This window comes from Panthera onca, chromosome B3 (genome assembly GCF_046562875.1).
Source record: "Panthera onca isolate mPanOnc1 chromosome B3, mPanOnc1 haplotype 2, whole genome shotgun sequence".
NCBI lineage: Eukaryota > Metazoa > Chordata > Mammalia > Carnivora > Felidae > Panthera > Panthera onca.
In genome coordinates, this window is record NC_138344.1 from 45938927 (window position 1) to 45952348 (window position 13422).

The window sequence follows — 13422 nt, forward strand, 5'->3', positions numbered from 1 at the left end:
TAAAATTAAATTTAATGTTTTATTTTTTTTTGTTAATTGAGTTAACATGTTAATAGTTTGTAACAAATACCAAACATTTCTGTAAGTGATAGTTATTAAAACCGAAAGTAGTTTTTAAGATGTTAAACAAGGTGTGAATTACTGTATTTCAGAAAAGTACATTTGAATTTATGTATGATCATCCCTTAAATGAGATAGACCTTAAACATACAGAAAAATATATTATCAGAGTTTTTAATCCTTGCTATTTATTTCTTCTTTTTTTAACTGATAAAGATTTACAGTGTGAAGTCTTCTATGCTTAATTCAAGTTTGACAATACTGCATTGGACCAATTTCCATATGACAAATCTTCACTAAGGCAGGATTTTAATTTACTATTTGTTTAAAACTATAATATGTAGATGATAATTACTACATACAGAGTGCTATTCATATCTTTTCTAGTCTGGAAATAGTGATACAGTCCTTAGGACTCATCTCAAAAGTAGAAGTAGCATAAGAAAATATATTACATATTATTAAATTATTTGCTGCTTTCTTTGTTAAGATTTCTTTGTAGAAGAGGTAGTAAGTTTTGAATATCATAAAGGTTCTCTAATTTTTGGTGGTTAAAATCTGCATAGGCCCAGTCTTTCAGTTTACATTTCTGTGAAGCATGTTATTTCCTAACTTCTTAACTCCTATCATAACAGTAATTCAGATTTATATTTTGTTGCCATATATTTTCTAATGTTAAAAGGAACAGGGCAACAATTGTAGTGTCATGACATTCTTGCAAATCTATTTTGAATTGCCATCTATTATATGCTTTATTAAGGATTATAAATATTAGATTTTTTTAATGGTTTATTTACTTGGTTGTAACTTTGTGTATAGAAAGCTAATTTGAAATAATTTGATCAGTTATCAGAATATCCTAACATTTGATTGTATTTAAATAAAAAACAAAGAGAGAAACCTTTTACATGTGAATTCTCACTAAAAGTCTTTAACAGAATTTTAAAAAGAACTATGTTCTTGTCAGTATAATATACATAAAGATGGGTTGGTCAGCCAGTTTCTGATTTTCCTGTTGTTGTTTTTCTAATTTCTTATGTTAACTGCTTTTAGATGTGCAAGTACTTTCGTTTTGATATTAAGCTTTAAAGTTCCTATTATTGCAGAGGTGAACTACAAAATGATTTAATATGTATAATAAAGTAGCAATATGGCTTCACTTTTTTTCTTTTTATTTTTTTAAGTTTATTGATTTATTTTGATAGAGAGGGCTCATGAATGTGTATACACCCAAGCAGGGGAGGGGAGGGGCAGACAGAGAGAGAGAGAGAGAGAGAGAGAGAGAGAGAAAATCCCAAGCAAGCTGTATTAGTGCAGAGCCTGACTCAGGGCTCGAACTCACAAACCGTCAAGATCATGACCTGAGCCGAAGTCAGACACTCAACAGACTGAGCCATCCAGGCGCCCCAGTGATACGGCTTTTCTTTTAAAATTTGAAAGTATTCTTGAGACACATTGGAAAATGATAATTCAATTTTTTGAACTTATTTTGAAGAAAATTTCAAACCTGCTAAAAAGTTGCAGGAATAGTACAGTGAACTCCTGATATATTAATCAGTCAGGTTTTTTCCACATTTGCTTTATTCCCCTTCCATCCCACCCTCTATCCATCCATTCCTTCTTCCTTCCTTCCTTCCTTCCTTCCTTCCTTCCTTCCTTCCTTCCCACCCACCCCCTTTTTTTATTACCTACTGGACATAATTCTTTTCTTTTTTCCTCTGCTTTATTGAGGTGTAATTGACAAATAAAATAGATATTTAAAGTGTACAATATGATGATTTGATATTCATATACATTGTGAGAGGATTTCCTCCCCTTGAGTAACACATCCATCACCTCACATATTTATTTGTTTATTTTCGTTGAGAATATTTAAGTTCTATGCTCTTTGCAGATTTCATTTGTGCAATATAGTGTTATCAACTATACACATCATGTTATATATACATTAGCTACTTAGACCTTATTCCTTCTATTTTTTTATTTTTAATTTTTTTTAAAAAGTTTATTTATTTTGAGAAAGAGAGTGTGTGCAAGCTGCGGAGGGGCAGAGAGAGAGGGAGAGAGTAGACTCCATGCTATCAGTACAGAGCCCTATGTGGGGCTTGATTTCACAAACCGTGAGATCATGACCTGAGTCGAAACCAAGAGTCAGATGCCTAACCAACTGAGCCACCCAGGTGCTCTGACCTTACTCATTCTATAACTGGAAATTTGTACCCTTTTACAAATCTCTCCCTGTCCTTCTCTTCACTTGCCCACCAGCCCCTGGCAACCACTAATTATTTTCTCTTTTAAAAAATATATTGTGTATTGCCTCTCAGGATAGTGAATTACATACTCCTATGCATCACTGCTATTATTTGTAGAAGTGACTTTCTCAGAATCTACTTGAGCATATTTTGTTCAACTTTCATTTAAATTAAATGTAATTTTTTAACATGAAAAGGTATATAGGCTTTGGCAGCATAAATACGGATATATTCAGATTTAACAGAAACTTAAATACTTGTTTTGCTAAATTGATGGGAGCAAAAATTGGGGAATACTTCGATTATGAAGAACATTTTATTAAGGGCCTTGTTCTACATCCTGGCACTTTCTTTATGTGTACCACTAAAACTTACTTGAAATGACTTCCTAATCTTGGACTAAAAAAGCTTCTGAGTACTTGATATAAGTGGGATATGTAGAATGTTTTAATTTAATATAGCATATATTAGAAAGTTATTTTGAGGGGTAAATAGATGCTAATTTAGCCATCTTCTGTTCTGAATTAGGAAGCTCTGGAGGAATATGTGAAAAAAGTAAGCTGTATTCAGATGGTAAGAAGAAGTCCTTAAACACTGGAATTATTACTGTTCAGAACTATGGGTCTCATGTACCCCCCAAAGTCTCTCACATTACTTTTGCTCATGAAGTTGGACATAACTTTGGATCTCCAGTAAGTATTGTCTAATTATTTGATTTTCAGAAAGTTACTAACCTAGCTTTTATGTTGAATGATTTGTTTGTTTGCATTGAAAACAAGTACATGTGAATGTTTAGGGATTTTTTTAGTTGAAGTATAGTTGACTGATGTTAGTTTTTATATATTGGAACACACAATAATGTCCTTGACAATACAGAAAGGGAGGAAGGTAGAATATTTGTGAGTCAAATAAGAAGAGTAAGCATAACAATGCAGGATTCTATGAAGGCAAGGAATTTTGTCTGTTTCATTCACTTCTCTGTCTGCTGATCCTAGAACAGTGCCTGGTATGTGATTCATTCAAATATCTGTTCAGTGAGGATCACTTTTCATTGTTTAAAGTACATTTTGAATGTTGCAAACTTGGAGTTGTTTTTTTTTTTTTTTTTTTAATTTTTTTGCTTGGTTTCTGTTAAAACGTTACTGTGGTTTAGTAGATTTATCTTGAGTGTGGAGTGGAATGCGGTATTTAAAAATTTTTCACTATGAAAAATTGTAACATACAGAAAAGTAGAGAAAGATGGTACAATAAATTCTTACATGCCCGTCGTCCAGAGCAGGCATCGCACTTTTTCTGTAAAGAGACTGCTAGTAAACATTCTAGGTTTTGGAGGCAATACCTGTTTTTCTGTTATTTTTACAATTCTTCAAACACAGGAAACCATTCTTAGCTTACGCCATATAGAAATGGGCTATGGGCTGCCAGTCTCTGATTCAGATGCAACAGGTATCAAGATTTTGCCACATGTCCTTTCTGTATTTCTTTCTTTTTGTAAGGTATTAGAAGCAAATTTGTTCATCCTTACATATTTCAGTATACATTTCTAAAGAAATAAACATTTTCTTACATAACCATGATGTGGTTATGATACCTGACAGAATTAACAATCCTTTGGTATCATTTAGTCCTCAGTTAATTATATTGATTTTCAGGGGACCTAAAGCTTAATGCACACACAAATACAAAATACTGAAAGATAATCTCTTTGTGATTTTGATAGGCTTATTAAATAACAAATTTGAGAAAATTTCATTTGACAGCTATACATGAATTCATTTTACTTGCACCATATCACTTAAAAAAATGGAAGTTTTCATGAGTTTAGAAAAACAGTAAATACTTGGAGCTTCACATCCTCAAATGCACTTCTCTAATTTTCTCCCAGTTTGTAAACTGGAAGTCCCATCTCATTAAGTTGCAAGCCTTTATTCTTCTAAGTCTCTATTAGAAATTGATAGATTATTATCAATGCTCTTGGATAAACTGTTTAAAATGTGTTCAATCTCTCTACTTCTTGACTGCTTCTATGATCTGTTCTTTCGTTTGTTCTGTTCTTGAGTTCGATATATATTTTTTTCAATATATATTGAAAGCGTTATAGAGGTTCAAAACCCAATGTGGTTTCTCTTTATGTAATCTGACTATTGTTTATGGTTAGTTTGCTTTTTCAAGGGCAAGTAAATATTCTCTTTTCTCTCCCAGTCCCTTTGATTCCAGCCCTTACTAGGGGAGTTGTGGTATTCTTTAGCTACTCCTCTGCCCTTTAGTGTAGGGCCTCCCAATTTTTAATGTGCATACAAATTACCAGGGATCTTAAAATACAGATTCCATTTCCACTGGGGGAGGCAAGTTTCTGAATTTTTAAGACACTCCCAGGTGATGCTGTAGCTGCCCCTGGTCTGCAGACCACATGTGGAGTAGGGAATCTATAATCTGTTCTCTTCATTTCCTGTGTAATCTGTTCTCTACCCAGCTGCCAGAGATTTTCTTTTTTTAGTATATTAATTTCATATTACTTAATGCTTTTTGTTTAATGGATAAATTGGTTCACATTCTTTGCATAGTCTGCTATCTTTTCCTCATACGAGATTACTTTTAATGACTCTACCATGCTCAATCACACCCCATTCCTATGTGGGGTAAATATTTATAAGTGCTTTAATAGAGCAGCCAGAACCATAAATTCCTGAGCCGATCCCCTTTGACTTCTTTATCTGAAATCTGTCTTTATCTCTCCTGTTGTACATCTGTACTTTGTCAGTGCTACTTTCTCTCTGAGTGGTTCACACTGTCTCTTTTATTTATTTATCTTATCCCAAATCTTTACTGCACACCTGTTGTTAACCATCTTAAAAGCTTTGTCTTGGGAAGTTATAATCATAATGACACTAGTTTCTGTCTCTCAGTATGCAAGTTATGTGTTTACTCTTACCAAAGTAATCTTTGTCTAGGTTATAGTTCTGATTGTTTTGATCATGTCACTTGTGTTTACAACCTTATGTCCTGTACCTGCTAATATTGCTGATACAGTTTCCTAATCTTAGCATTTAGGGCTTTCCATCATTTGGGTTTAAGTATATTTCCAGTGTTAACTGCCTTCTCGTGTCAAAATAAGTAATTTATAGTCCTTGAAAATTTTCCTTCTGCCAGAAATCCAGTTCCTTCCCATCTCTGCCTACTGAAATCTTGATCCATGTTATTATGTAATATAAATTGATATAGCCCCTTTTTCAGTTACTTGTCAGTAGATATCAAGACCCTTAAAATGTTTGATCAGAAACTACCACTGGGAATCCAACTAAAAGAAAAATGCAGAATCTGTCAAAGATTTATGTACATTAAAAAATAAAAAGTACCCACTGCAGTTTCATTTTTAGTAGCAAAAAATTTTAAGCAGCCTAAATGACCCCACAATAGGAAAGTATCCTGGAATGCTCTGCAATCATTTAAAAATCAGTGCTTGCCTTATACTGTTAAGCTGAAAGAAACCATGTATGTAACTGTACAAATGGTATAGTTCAAATTTTGCATTAAAATATGGTATGACTAGGTACAAGTCAGGTCAGAAATACTGTGGACCGAACTGTTAATAGTAGTTATTATGGTTGGTTGATTATGATTGAAAATTTTAATCTATATTTTCTAAATTTTCTAAAAGAGTATGTATTGTTTTTATAGTCAGAGAAAAGTTTTTCCGTTTTCTTGTCAAACTAAGATTAGAGTTTCTTTGTAAAACTGTTTGAACTCTCAGCAGTTTTTGGGGTACGGTCAAGATAGCCTGTATATTCTGTTGTATATTTTGCTTATTGGTGTGTTTGTTTGTCCCCTGTTGTGAGGATGACAAATACAAATAGCTGGTAGTCTCGTTTATAACCTGTTACTCTTTCCATTGCCATTAAGAATGATCGATTACAATGTCCTTTGGGCTAGTTAAGTAATACTTGATTAGTGATACCTGTTTGTTTGTATGTATGTATATAAGCAAGTAAATAAGCAAGCAAGCTCTGTGCCCAATGTGGGGCTTGGATTCACGACCCCAAGATTAAGAGTCACACACTCTAGGGGCGCCTGGGTGGCTCAGTTGGTTAAGTGTCCTACTTCGGCTCAGGTCATGATCTTGTGGTTTGTGAGTTCCAGCCCCGCATTGGGCTCTGTGCTGACAGTTCACAGCCTGGAGCCTGCTTCGGATTCTGTGTCTCCCTGTCTCTCGGCCCCTCCCCTGCTCATGCTTTGTCTGTCTCTGTCTCTCAATAATAAATAAATAATAATAAAAAAAAATTTATAAAAAAAAAAAAAAGTCATACACTCTACCAACTGAGCCAGCCAGGCACCCTTCATTAACCTGTAATGGATTTATGGGACAAAGAGACTAGGCAGGGATATCAAAATATGCTATCTCTTTAAAGTAGATTGTAAGGCCTTCAAGGGCTAGGGATAGTGCTTAATTAACTCATCCTTGTATTTTTATATTCTGTTTTAGTTCCTCCTAGAATACTGGACACATGCTAATATTTATTGAATTGAAATGTATAAAATATTTTGTGATGATATCAAGAGTTATACAGTATTGGGATTTATTTTCTTTTTCTAAAATTCTAATGCTGAGAATAATTCCAGTGTCCTATATTATCATAAACCAAATTGAATTCTATAGAATGAAAATATAAAGCAAGCTAATATTGGAGAACAGTAAAGAATTGTTAAATGCTGAATGTAGGTTCAGGAGAACAGCAGGAGGTATCATAAAGAATAAATGTGATAGTAGAGGTCTTATTTTTAAGTTGCTTTTTAAGTTGCTTCAAGGGTTGCCTGGCTGGCTCAGTTGGAAGAGCATGTAACACGATATTGGGATCGTAAATTCAAGTCCCATCCTGGGTGTAGAGATGACTTACATAAAATAATAATAATAATAATAATAATAATAATAATAATAATAATAGTAAATCTTAAAAAAAATAGTTGCTTCAGATTAGGGAGTAGAAAATGAAAGTAATTTAGATGGGCTCCAAGAAGAAACAGAATGCCCTTGGGCATTCTTTCTTTCTGGAGGGTAGAATTGTATTCAAATGACAATTTAATTAAATAGAAGAACTTTACTCTAGGACCCAAATATGTTCACCCTTTCTGACAAGTTCTGCATTGTTGTTTGAGGAGCATTGTGAGGTTTGTTTGTTTGTTTTTTAGTGTTTGTTTAGTTTTGAGACAGACAGACTGACAGAACAGGAGTAGGGGAGGGGGAGAGAGAGAGGGAGACACAGAATCCAAAGCAGGCTCCAGGCTCTGAGCTGTCAGCACAGAGCCCGAATGCGGGGCTCGAACTCATGAACTGTGAGATCATGCCCTGAGCTGAAGTCCGATGCTTAGCCAACTGAGCCCCCCAGGTGCCCTGGTTTGTTTGTTGTTTTTTTTTTTTAATGTATACCCTCTAGGGGAGGAAGGAAGGAGGGGGAAGCTTCTGTGATCTGGTAGTATTCTGTTAGTTAATCTCAGTGCTGGTCACGTAAGAATATTTACTTTGAGAAAACTCATGGAACTATAGTTGGTACTTTGCACTTTTCTGTATGTATCTGATACTTTAGTAATATTTGCCAACACCATAAATATTTTGTGTACATATACATGTATGTGTCCTGTTTGATTCTGAAAACAGTGTTTTAGTTTTACCTCTTAGCTTTTCTTAATTTTCATTTAAAAATAGCATTTGCTTATCTTTTTTTATGTACTTAGTTAATAAGTCAACTCTCTTAGATGTCTATCTTGTATGTACTTAGCCTCATGCCATTCTCTTTTGTTTCCTGTTTTTCCCCATCTGTGTCTTCTCTGAACTAGTCATAGTAAAGAATGTCATATATGTTAAAGAATAGTCATTTTAAGTTTATATTCCTGTTACTAGTTTTGAAAGTAGGCAAGCTTATTTTTTTTTTCATTTTTATTGTTTTTCATTTTAATTCCAGTGGAGTTAACATACACTGTTATATTAGTTTCAGGTGGACAATACAGTGATTCAGCACTTCCATACACTACTCAGTGTTCATTGTGATAAGTGTACTCTTAATCCCCTTCACCTATTCCATCCACACCCCCCTGCCCACCTCCCCTCTGGTAACTATCAGTTTGTTCTCTGTAGTTAAGAGTCTGTTTCTTGGTTTGTCTCTCACTTTCTCTCTCTTTCCCTCCTCTCTTTGTTCATTTCTTTTGTTTCTTAAATTCCACATGAGTGAATTCATACGGTATTTGTCTTTCTCTGACTGACTTACTTCACTTAGCATTATACTCTCCAGCTTCATCCATGTTGTTGCAAATGGCAAGATTTCATTTTTTGTTGCTAAATAATATTCCGTTGTATATATGTACAACATCTTTATCCATTCATCTGTCAGTGGACATTTGGGTTGCTTCCATAATTTGGCTATTGTAGATAATGCTGCAATAAACATAGTGGTGCATGGTGAGCTTATTTTTGATAGACTTTATCATGGTTTGTCCTCCATTCTACTCCCTATTTACAGAGCTATAAATTGTTGTGGCTAGACCTGCACTCATTTTTCCTTCCCTTCTAAGACAGGACCCCTAAAAGAGCAAATTGTTTTCCTTCTCACAGTCTAAAACAATTGTAGGATCTTTTTTTACAGGAGAGTCCACAAGCTTCCATTGTTCTTCTGGTGAGAAAATTACATTCAGTCAGATGACCCGAAAACCTTATTTTACTTCCTGTTTATGTAACTCTATATTCTGTTTGGCAGCATGATTCTGGAACAGAGTGCACTCCAGGAGAATCTAAGAATTTAGGACAAAAAGAAAATGGCAATTACATCATGTATGCAAGAGCAACATCCGGGGACAAACTTAACAACAATAAATTCTCACTCTGTAGTATTAGAAATATAAGCCAAGTTCTTGAGAAGAAGAGAAACAACTGTTTTGTTGGTATGTATATTTTCCCAACATATATTTTCAAACATTCAGAAAATTTGAAACACCCATGCACCTACCATCTGCATTTAATAACTATTACAACTCTGCTGTATTTACTCTGTCACTGTTTATTAACTTATCCATCCCCTCCGTCTATGTTTTTTGTTGTAAAGTGGATTGTAGACATAAGTGTACTTCACTCCCAAATACTTCAGCCTGTATAATTGACTAAAGTTCAGTATTCTTTGTGGTTCTTTTTTTTTTTCTTTTTAATTAACATAAGTGAAATGTTGTACCATAAGTCCACCATTTAATGAGCTTTGACAAATGTATTTACTTATGTAACCTAAGCACCTATCAAAATAGAGAATATTTCTGTCACTCCGGAAAGTTCTTTCATTTCCCTTCCCGGTCATTTTCTTCCCCCCAGGACACTCTCATAGGCAACCATTATTCTGATTTATTTAACTATAGAGAAATTTTGCTAGTTTTACTTCATATAAGTGGAATCATATGGTTTTTATCCTTTTGGGGGAAGAAAAACCTTATGCTGCTTTCATTCAGCATATTTTGAGATTCATCATTAGTGTTTTGTTCTATTTTATTGCTTAGTATTGCATTGTATGAATATATCACACTTCACTCATCCACTCTTCTATTGATGAACACCTGGGCTCTTCAGGTTTGGACAATATGAATAAAGCTGCCATGAAATTCTTGTTTTCTAATGGTAAAGAAAAAAAGGTATAAAACATGTATGATACAAATAAAATAAATAGAAATAAAAAATACACAAAATGTGTATCTAAACTAATTTTAAGTTATAATTCAGTGGCATTAAGTACATTCACAGTGATGTGCTACCATCATCACTATTTATTTCCAAACTTTTTCATCCCTCCAAATAGAAATTGTGCAATCGCTAAGCAGTAATTCCTGCTTCCCTCTCTCCCTAACTCTTGGTAACTTCTAATCTATTTTCTGTCTCTGAATTTGCCATTTCTAGGTACCTCATGTAGGTGGGATCAGACAATATTTGACCTTCCATATCTGGCTTATGTCACTTAGCATTCATTCAAGTTGTAGCATGTATCAGAATGCCATTCTTTTTATGGCTGAATAATATTCCGTTACGTGGATATACCACATTTTGTGTGTCCATTCACCTGCTATGCTTCTCTTGTGGCATTTAATGTATTCTAAATATACTACCTTGTATTACGTGTGTTTGGGTTCCTGTCCTGTTTGACAAGATGTAAGTTACCTGAGGGCAGACACACCTCCCTCCGTCCTGCTAATTCCCTCACTATTCTCCATTTCTAAAATTTTGTCACTGCAAAAATGTTATATAAATAGAATCACATAATATGTAAACCTTTTGAGATTGGCTTTTTCTCACTCAGCATAATTCCCTGAAGATGCATTCAAATTGTTATCTGTATCAGGAGTTTGTCTTCATTGCTGAGTAGTGTTCAATGGTATGGATGCTCCACAGTTTGTCTAAACCACTCACCTGTTAAAGGCTGTCCGGGCTGTCTTCAGTTTCTGGCTATTATGCAGAAAGCAGCTATAAACATTTATGTGCAGGTTTTTTATGTGAACATAAAGGTTTAATTTCTCTGGGATAAATGCCCCCAAATCCAGTTAATGGATCAAATAGTAATTGTTTGCTCTTATTTATGCAGAACTCTCAAAGTGTTTTCCAGCGTGGACGTATTAGTTTAGGTTCCTGTCAGCAATGTATAAGTGATCTGATCTCTCTGTATCTTTGCCAGCTTTTGGCATTTTTACTGTTTTTATTTTATCCATTCTGATAGTACAGTGATATTGTGTTGTGGTTTTTGTATTTGTATTTTTCTGGTGAGTAAAAATGTTGATCATCTTTTCATGTCTTTATTTGCCATCTGTATATCTTCTTTGGTGAAGTGTCCATGTTTCGTGGCCATTTCTCATTGGGTTTTTTTTCTGTTGAGTTTTAAGAGTTTTTTTTTTTTTTTAGGTGTGTTTGTTTGTTTGTTTATTGTGTGTGTGTGTGTGTGTGAGAGAGAGAGAGAGAGAGAGAGAGAGAGAGAGAGAGAGAACACCAGTGGGGAATGGGCGAGAGAGAGGGAGACAGAGGACCTGAAGCGGGCTCTGTGCTGACAGCTCAAACTCACAAGCCATGAGATCATGACCTGAACTGAAGTCAGAAGCTTAACCAGCTCAGCCACCTAGGCGTCGAGTTTTAAGACTTCTTTACACAGCCTAGATACTAGTCCTTTGTCAGATATTGACCTGCAAATATTTTTTCCCATTCTGTAGCTTGTCATTTTATCCTCTTCCCAGAATCATTCCCAGAAAAATAAAATTTTGGTCAGGTCCAAATTTCAATTGTTACTTATTTTGATTGGCTTTTTCTTTTAAGGCCTTCTATTTGTTTTAAAAGGGCATATTAAAATTACACTCATGTTACCATTGTTGTTATCACTGGTAGTTTCTCTAAAACTTCTTAATGTAGAAGTGCTGCAGAGATTGTTCATTTGTAAACCGGGTTTTCACCATAAACTTTCTGATTGAAGTGGTCTTTTAAAAATGAGATATTGTTTTATAAGTCTTATGGTAGGAAAATTTCTTAAATTGTAACGAGATATGTATATATTATAATTTTTGCATTTAAATTAAATTAAATTTGCCCCCCTATGTGTTATAGCTTATTTGAGGTAATATTTCTGTGTGAGGTAAAAACCAATGTGTAGTAAATATTGCATCCGAGGTTTTCTAACTTGATCATTTTTCCTTTTTTCCTGAATTACATGTCACATGAATTCTGAAATGATTATTACTAGACCTTAGAAAAATCATTTTTATTTACTTGGTATATATGTCCGTGTGCATGCTTCTAGTTTTAGAGAACAAAAGAGGTGGTATAAAATGAAAGAGACGGATAGAACTTCAGTTAGCTCTAAGATTTCCTTTAATATTTGATGTGGTTAAGGATAAGAATGCACTTTCCAAATACAAAGCTAGTCTTTCTAGAATAGTTTGGATTCAGATATGCCTTGTGTTTAAGATGTGTTCCCTTCTGTTTACTCAGTTCTCAATTTGAAGCCTACAACTACAACAGTTGTGCTACAACTGTTTCCCACATTGATTTGATGTATCAGAAAGAGCAGAGCATCAAATTTAAGATCTCAGAATCCTCGGTCTGGTCTGCTATTTGCCCATACTGGAGCGTGTGGTTACAGCAAGTCACAGGCTCTCTGAAACTTAGTTTTCTTTTCAGTAAAGTGAAGACATTTGATTTTTATCATTTCCCTACAGATGCTAAAGTTCTGTGATTTTATGAACTTAAAATAGCAACATTCCTCTTTCGATTTTAAGCCCCATTGACGAAATTAAAGAACTTTAAAAGACCCTAAAATTTTTTCTAAAATTATTCACCGTGTTTAGACCAGACTGTCTAACTTTAATGAGCCAAGATTTGATCCATTATGGCTAGGCTCTGTGGGAATACAAAAGATATAAATAATATGTGGTTCTTCCCTAAAGGAGCTTGGGTCTAGCTGAGGAGCAAAATTAACATACGCTTAAAAAAAATATTTGTTGGCTAGGATACAGTCAGCCAAACACAATGTGGGAAATTCCATTAGACAAAATGATCCAATTTCTTTAACAAGTAAATAGTGTAAAAATAAAAAAAACAGAGGGAGTCTGTTATATATTAAAAAAACGTATGACACGTATCAACCATCCACCAAAAGTAGGTATGGGGTTGAGGAGCCTTGTGTGGAACTTGGTTTAAATAAACAAATTGTAAAAAGACAGTTGAGGAAATTGAACATGGATTGGCTATTAGATGTTATTAAGCATATTGTTAATTTTGTTAGATGTGATGATACTATTATGGTTAGATTAAAAAACAAAAACAAAAAATGCCTCTTAGATTCATCCTGGAGTATTTACAAGAACAAATAAATATGTTAGGTGGAATTGTTTATAGCATTTTGTTGATAGTTGTTTAAGCTAAGTGGTACATGGGAGTTCATTGTATTTATTTCTTTACTACTTCTAATGTGTGTTTGAAATTTTTTGTTAATACAAAAGGTTTAATTTTTTCTGGGTGATAAAGCACTAACTTAATTCATATTTGTGTGTGAATTACACAATATGTAAATAGTGCAGTCTTTGTTTAGTAAAGTTGAATGTGGCATGGCCT

The 13422-nt window shown here is 34.1% G+C and overlaps 1 protein-coding gene across 2 annotated transcripts in view; it reads left to right on the plus strand.

Annotated features, from left to right (window-relative positions):
* ADAM10 (ADAM metallopeptidase domain 10) overlaps positions 1–13422 on the plus strand; it is a 136338-nt gene that overhangs the window by 104159 nt on the left and 18757 nt on the right. For both annotated transcript variants that reach the window (XM_078448652.2, XM_078448653.2), the window contains exons 9-10: positions 2841–3004; positions 9056–9239. In XM_078448652.2, the coding sequence (XP_078304778.1) occupies positions 2841–3004; positions 9056–9239 (348 nt within the window). The remainder of the gene's footprint in view (positions 1–2840; positions 3005–9055; positions 9240–13422) is intronic.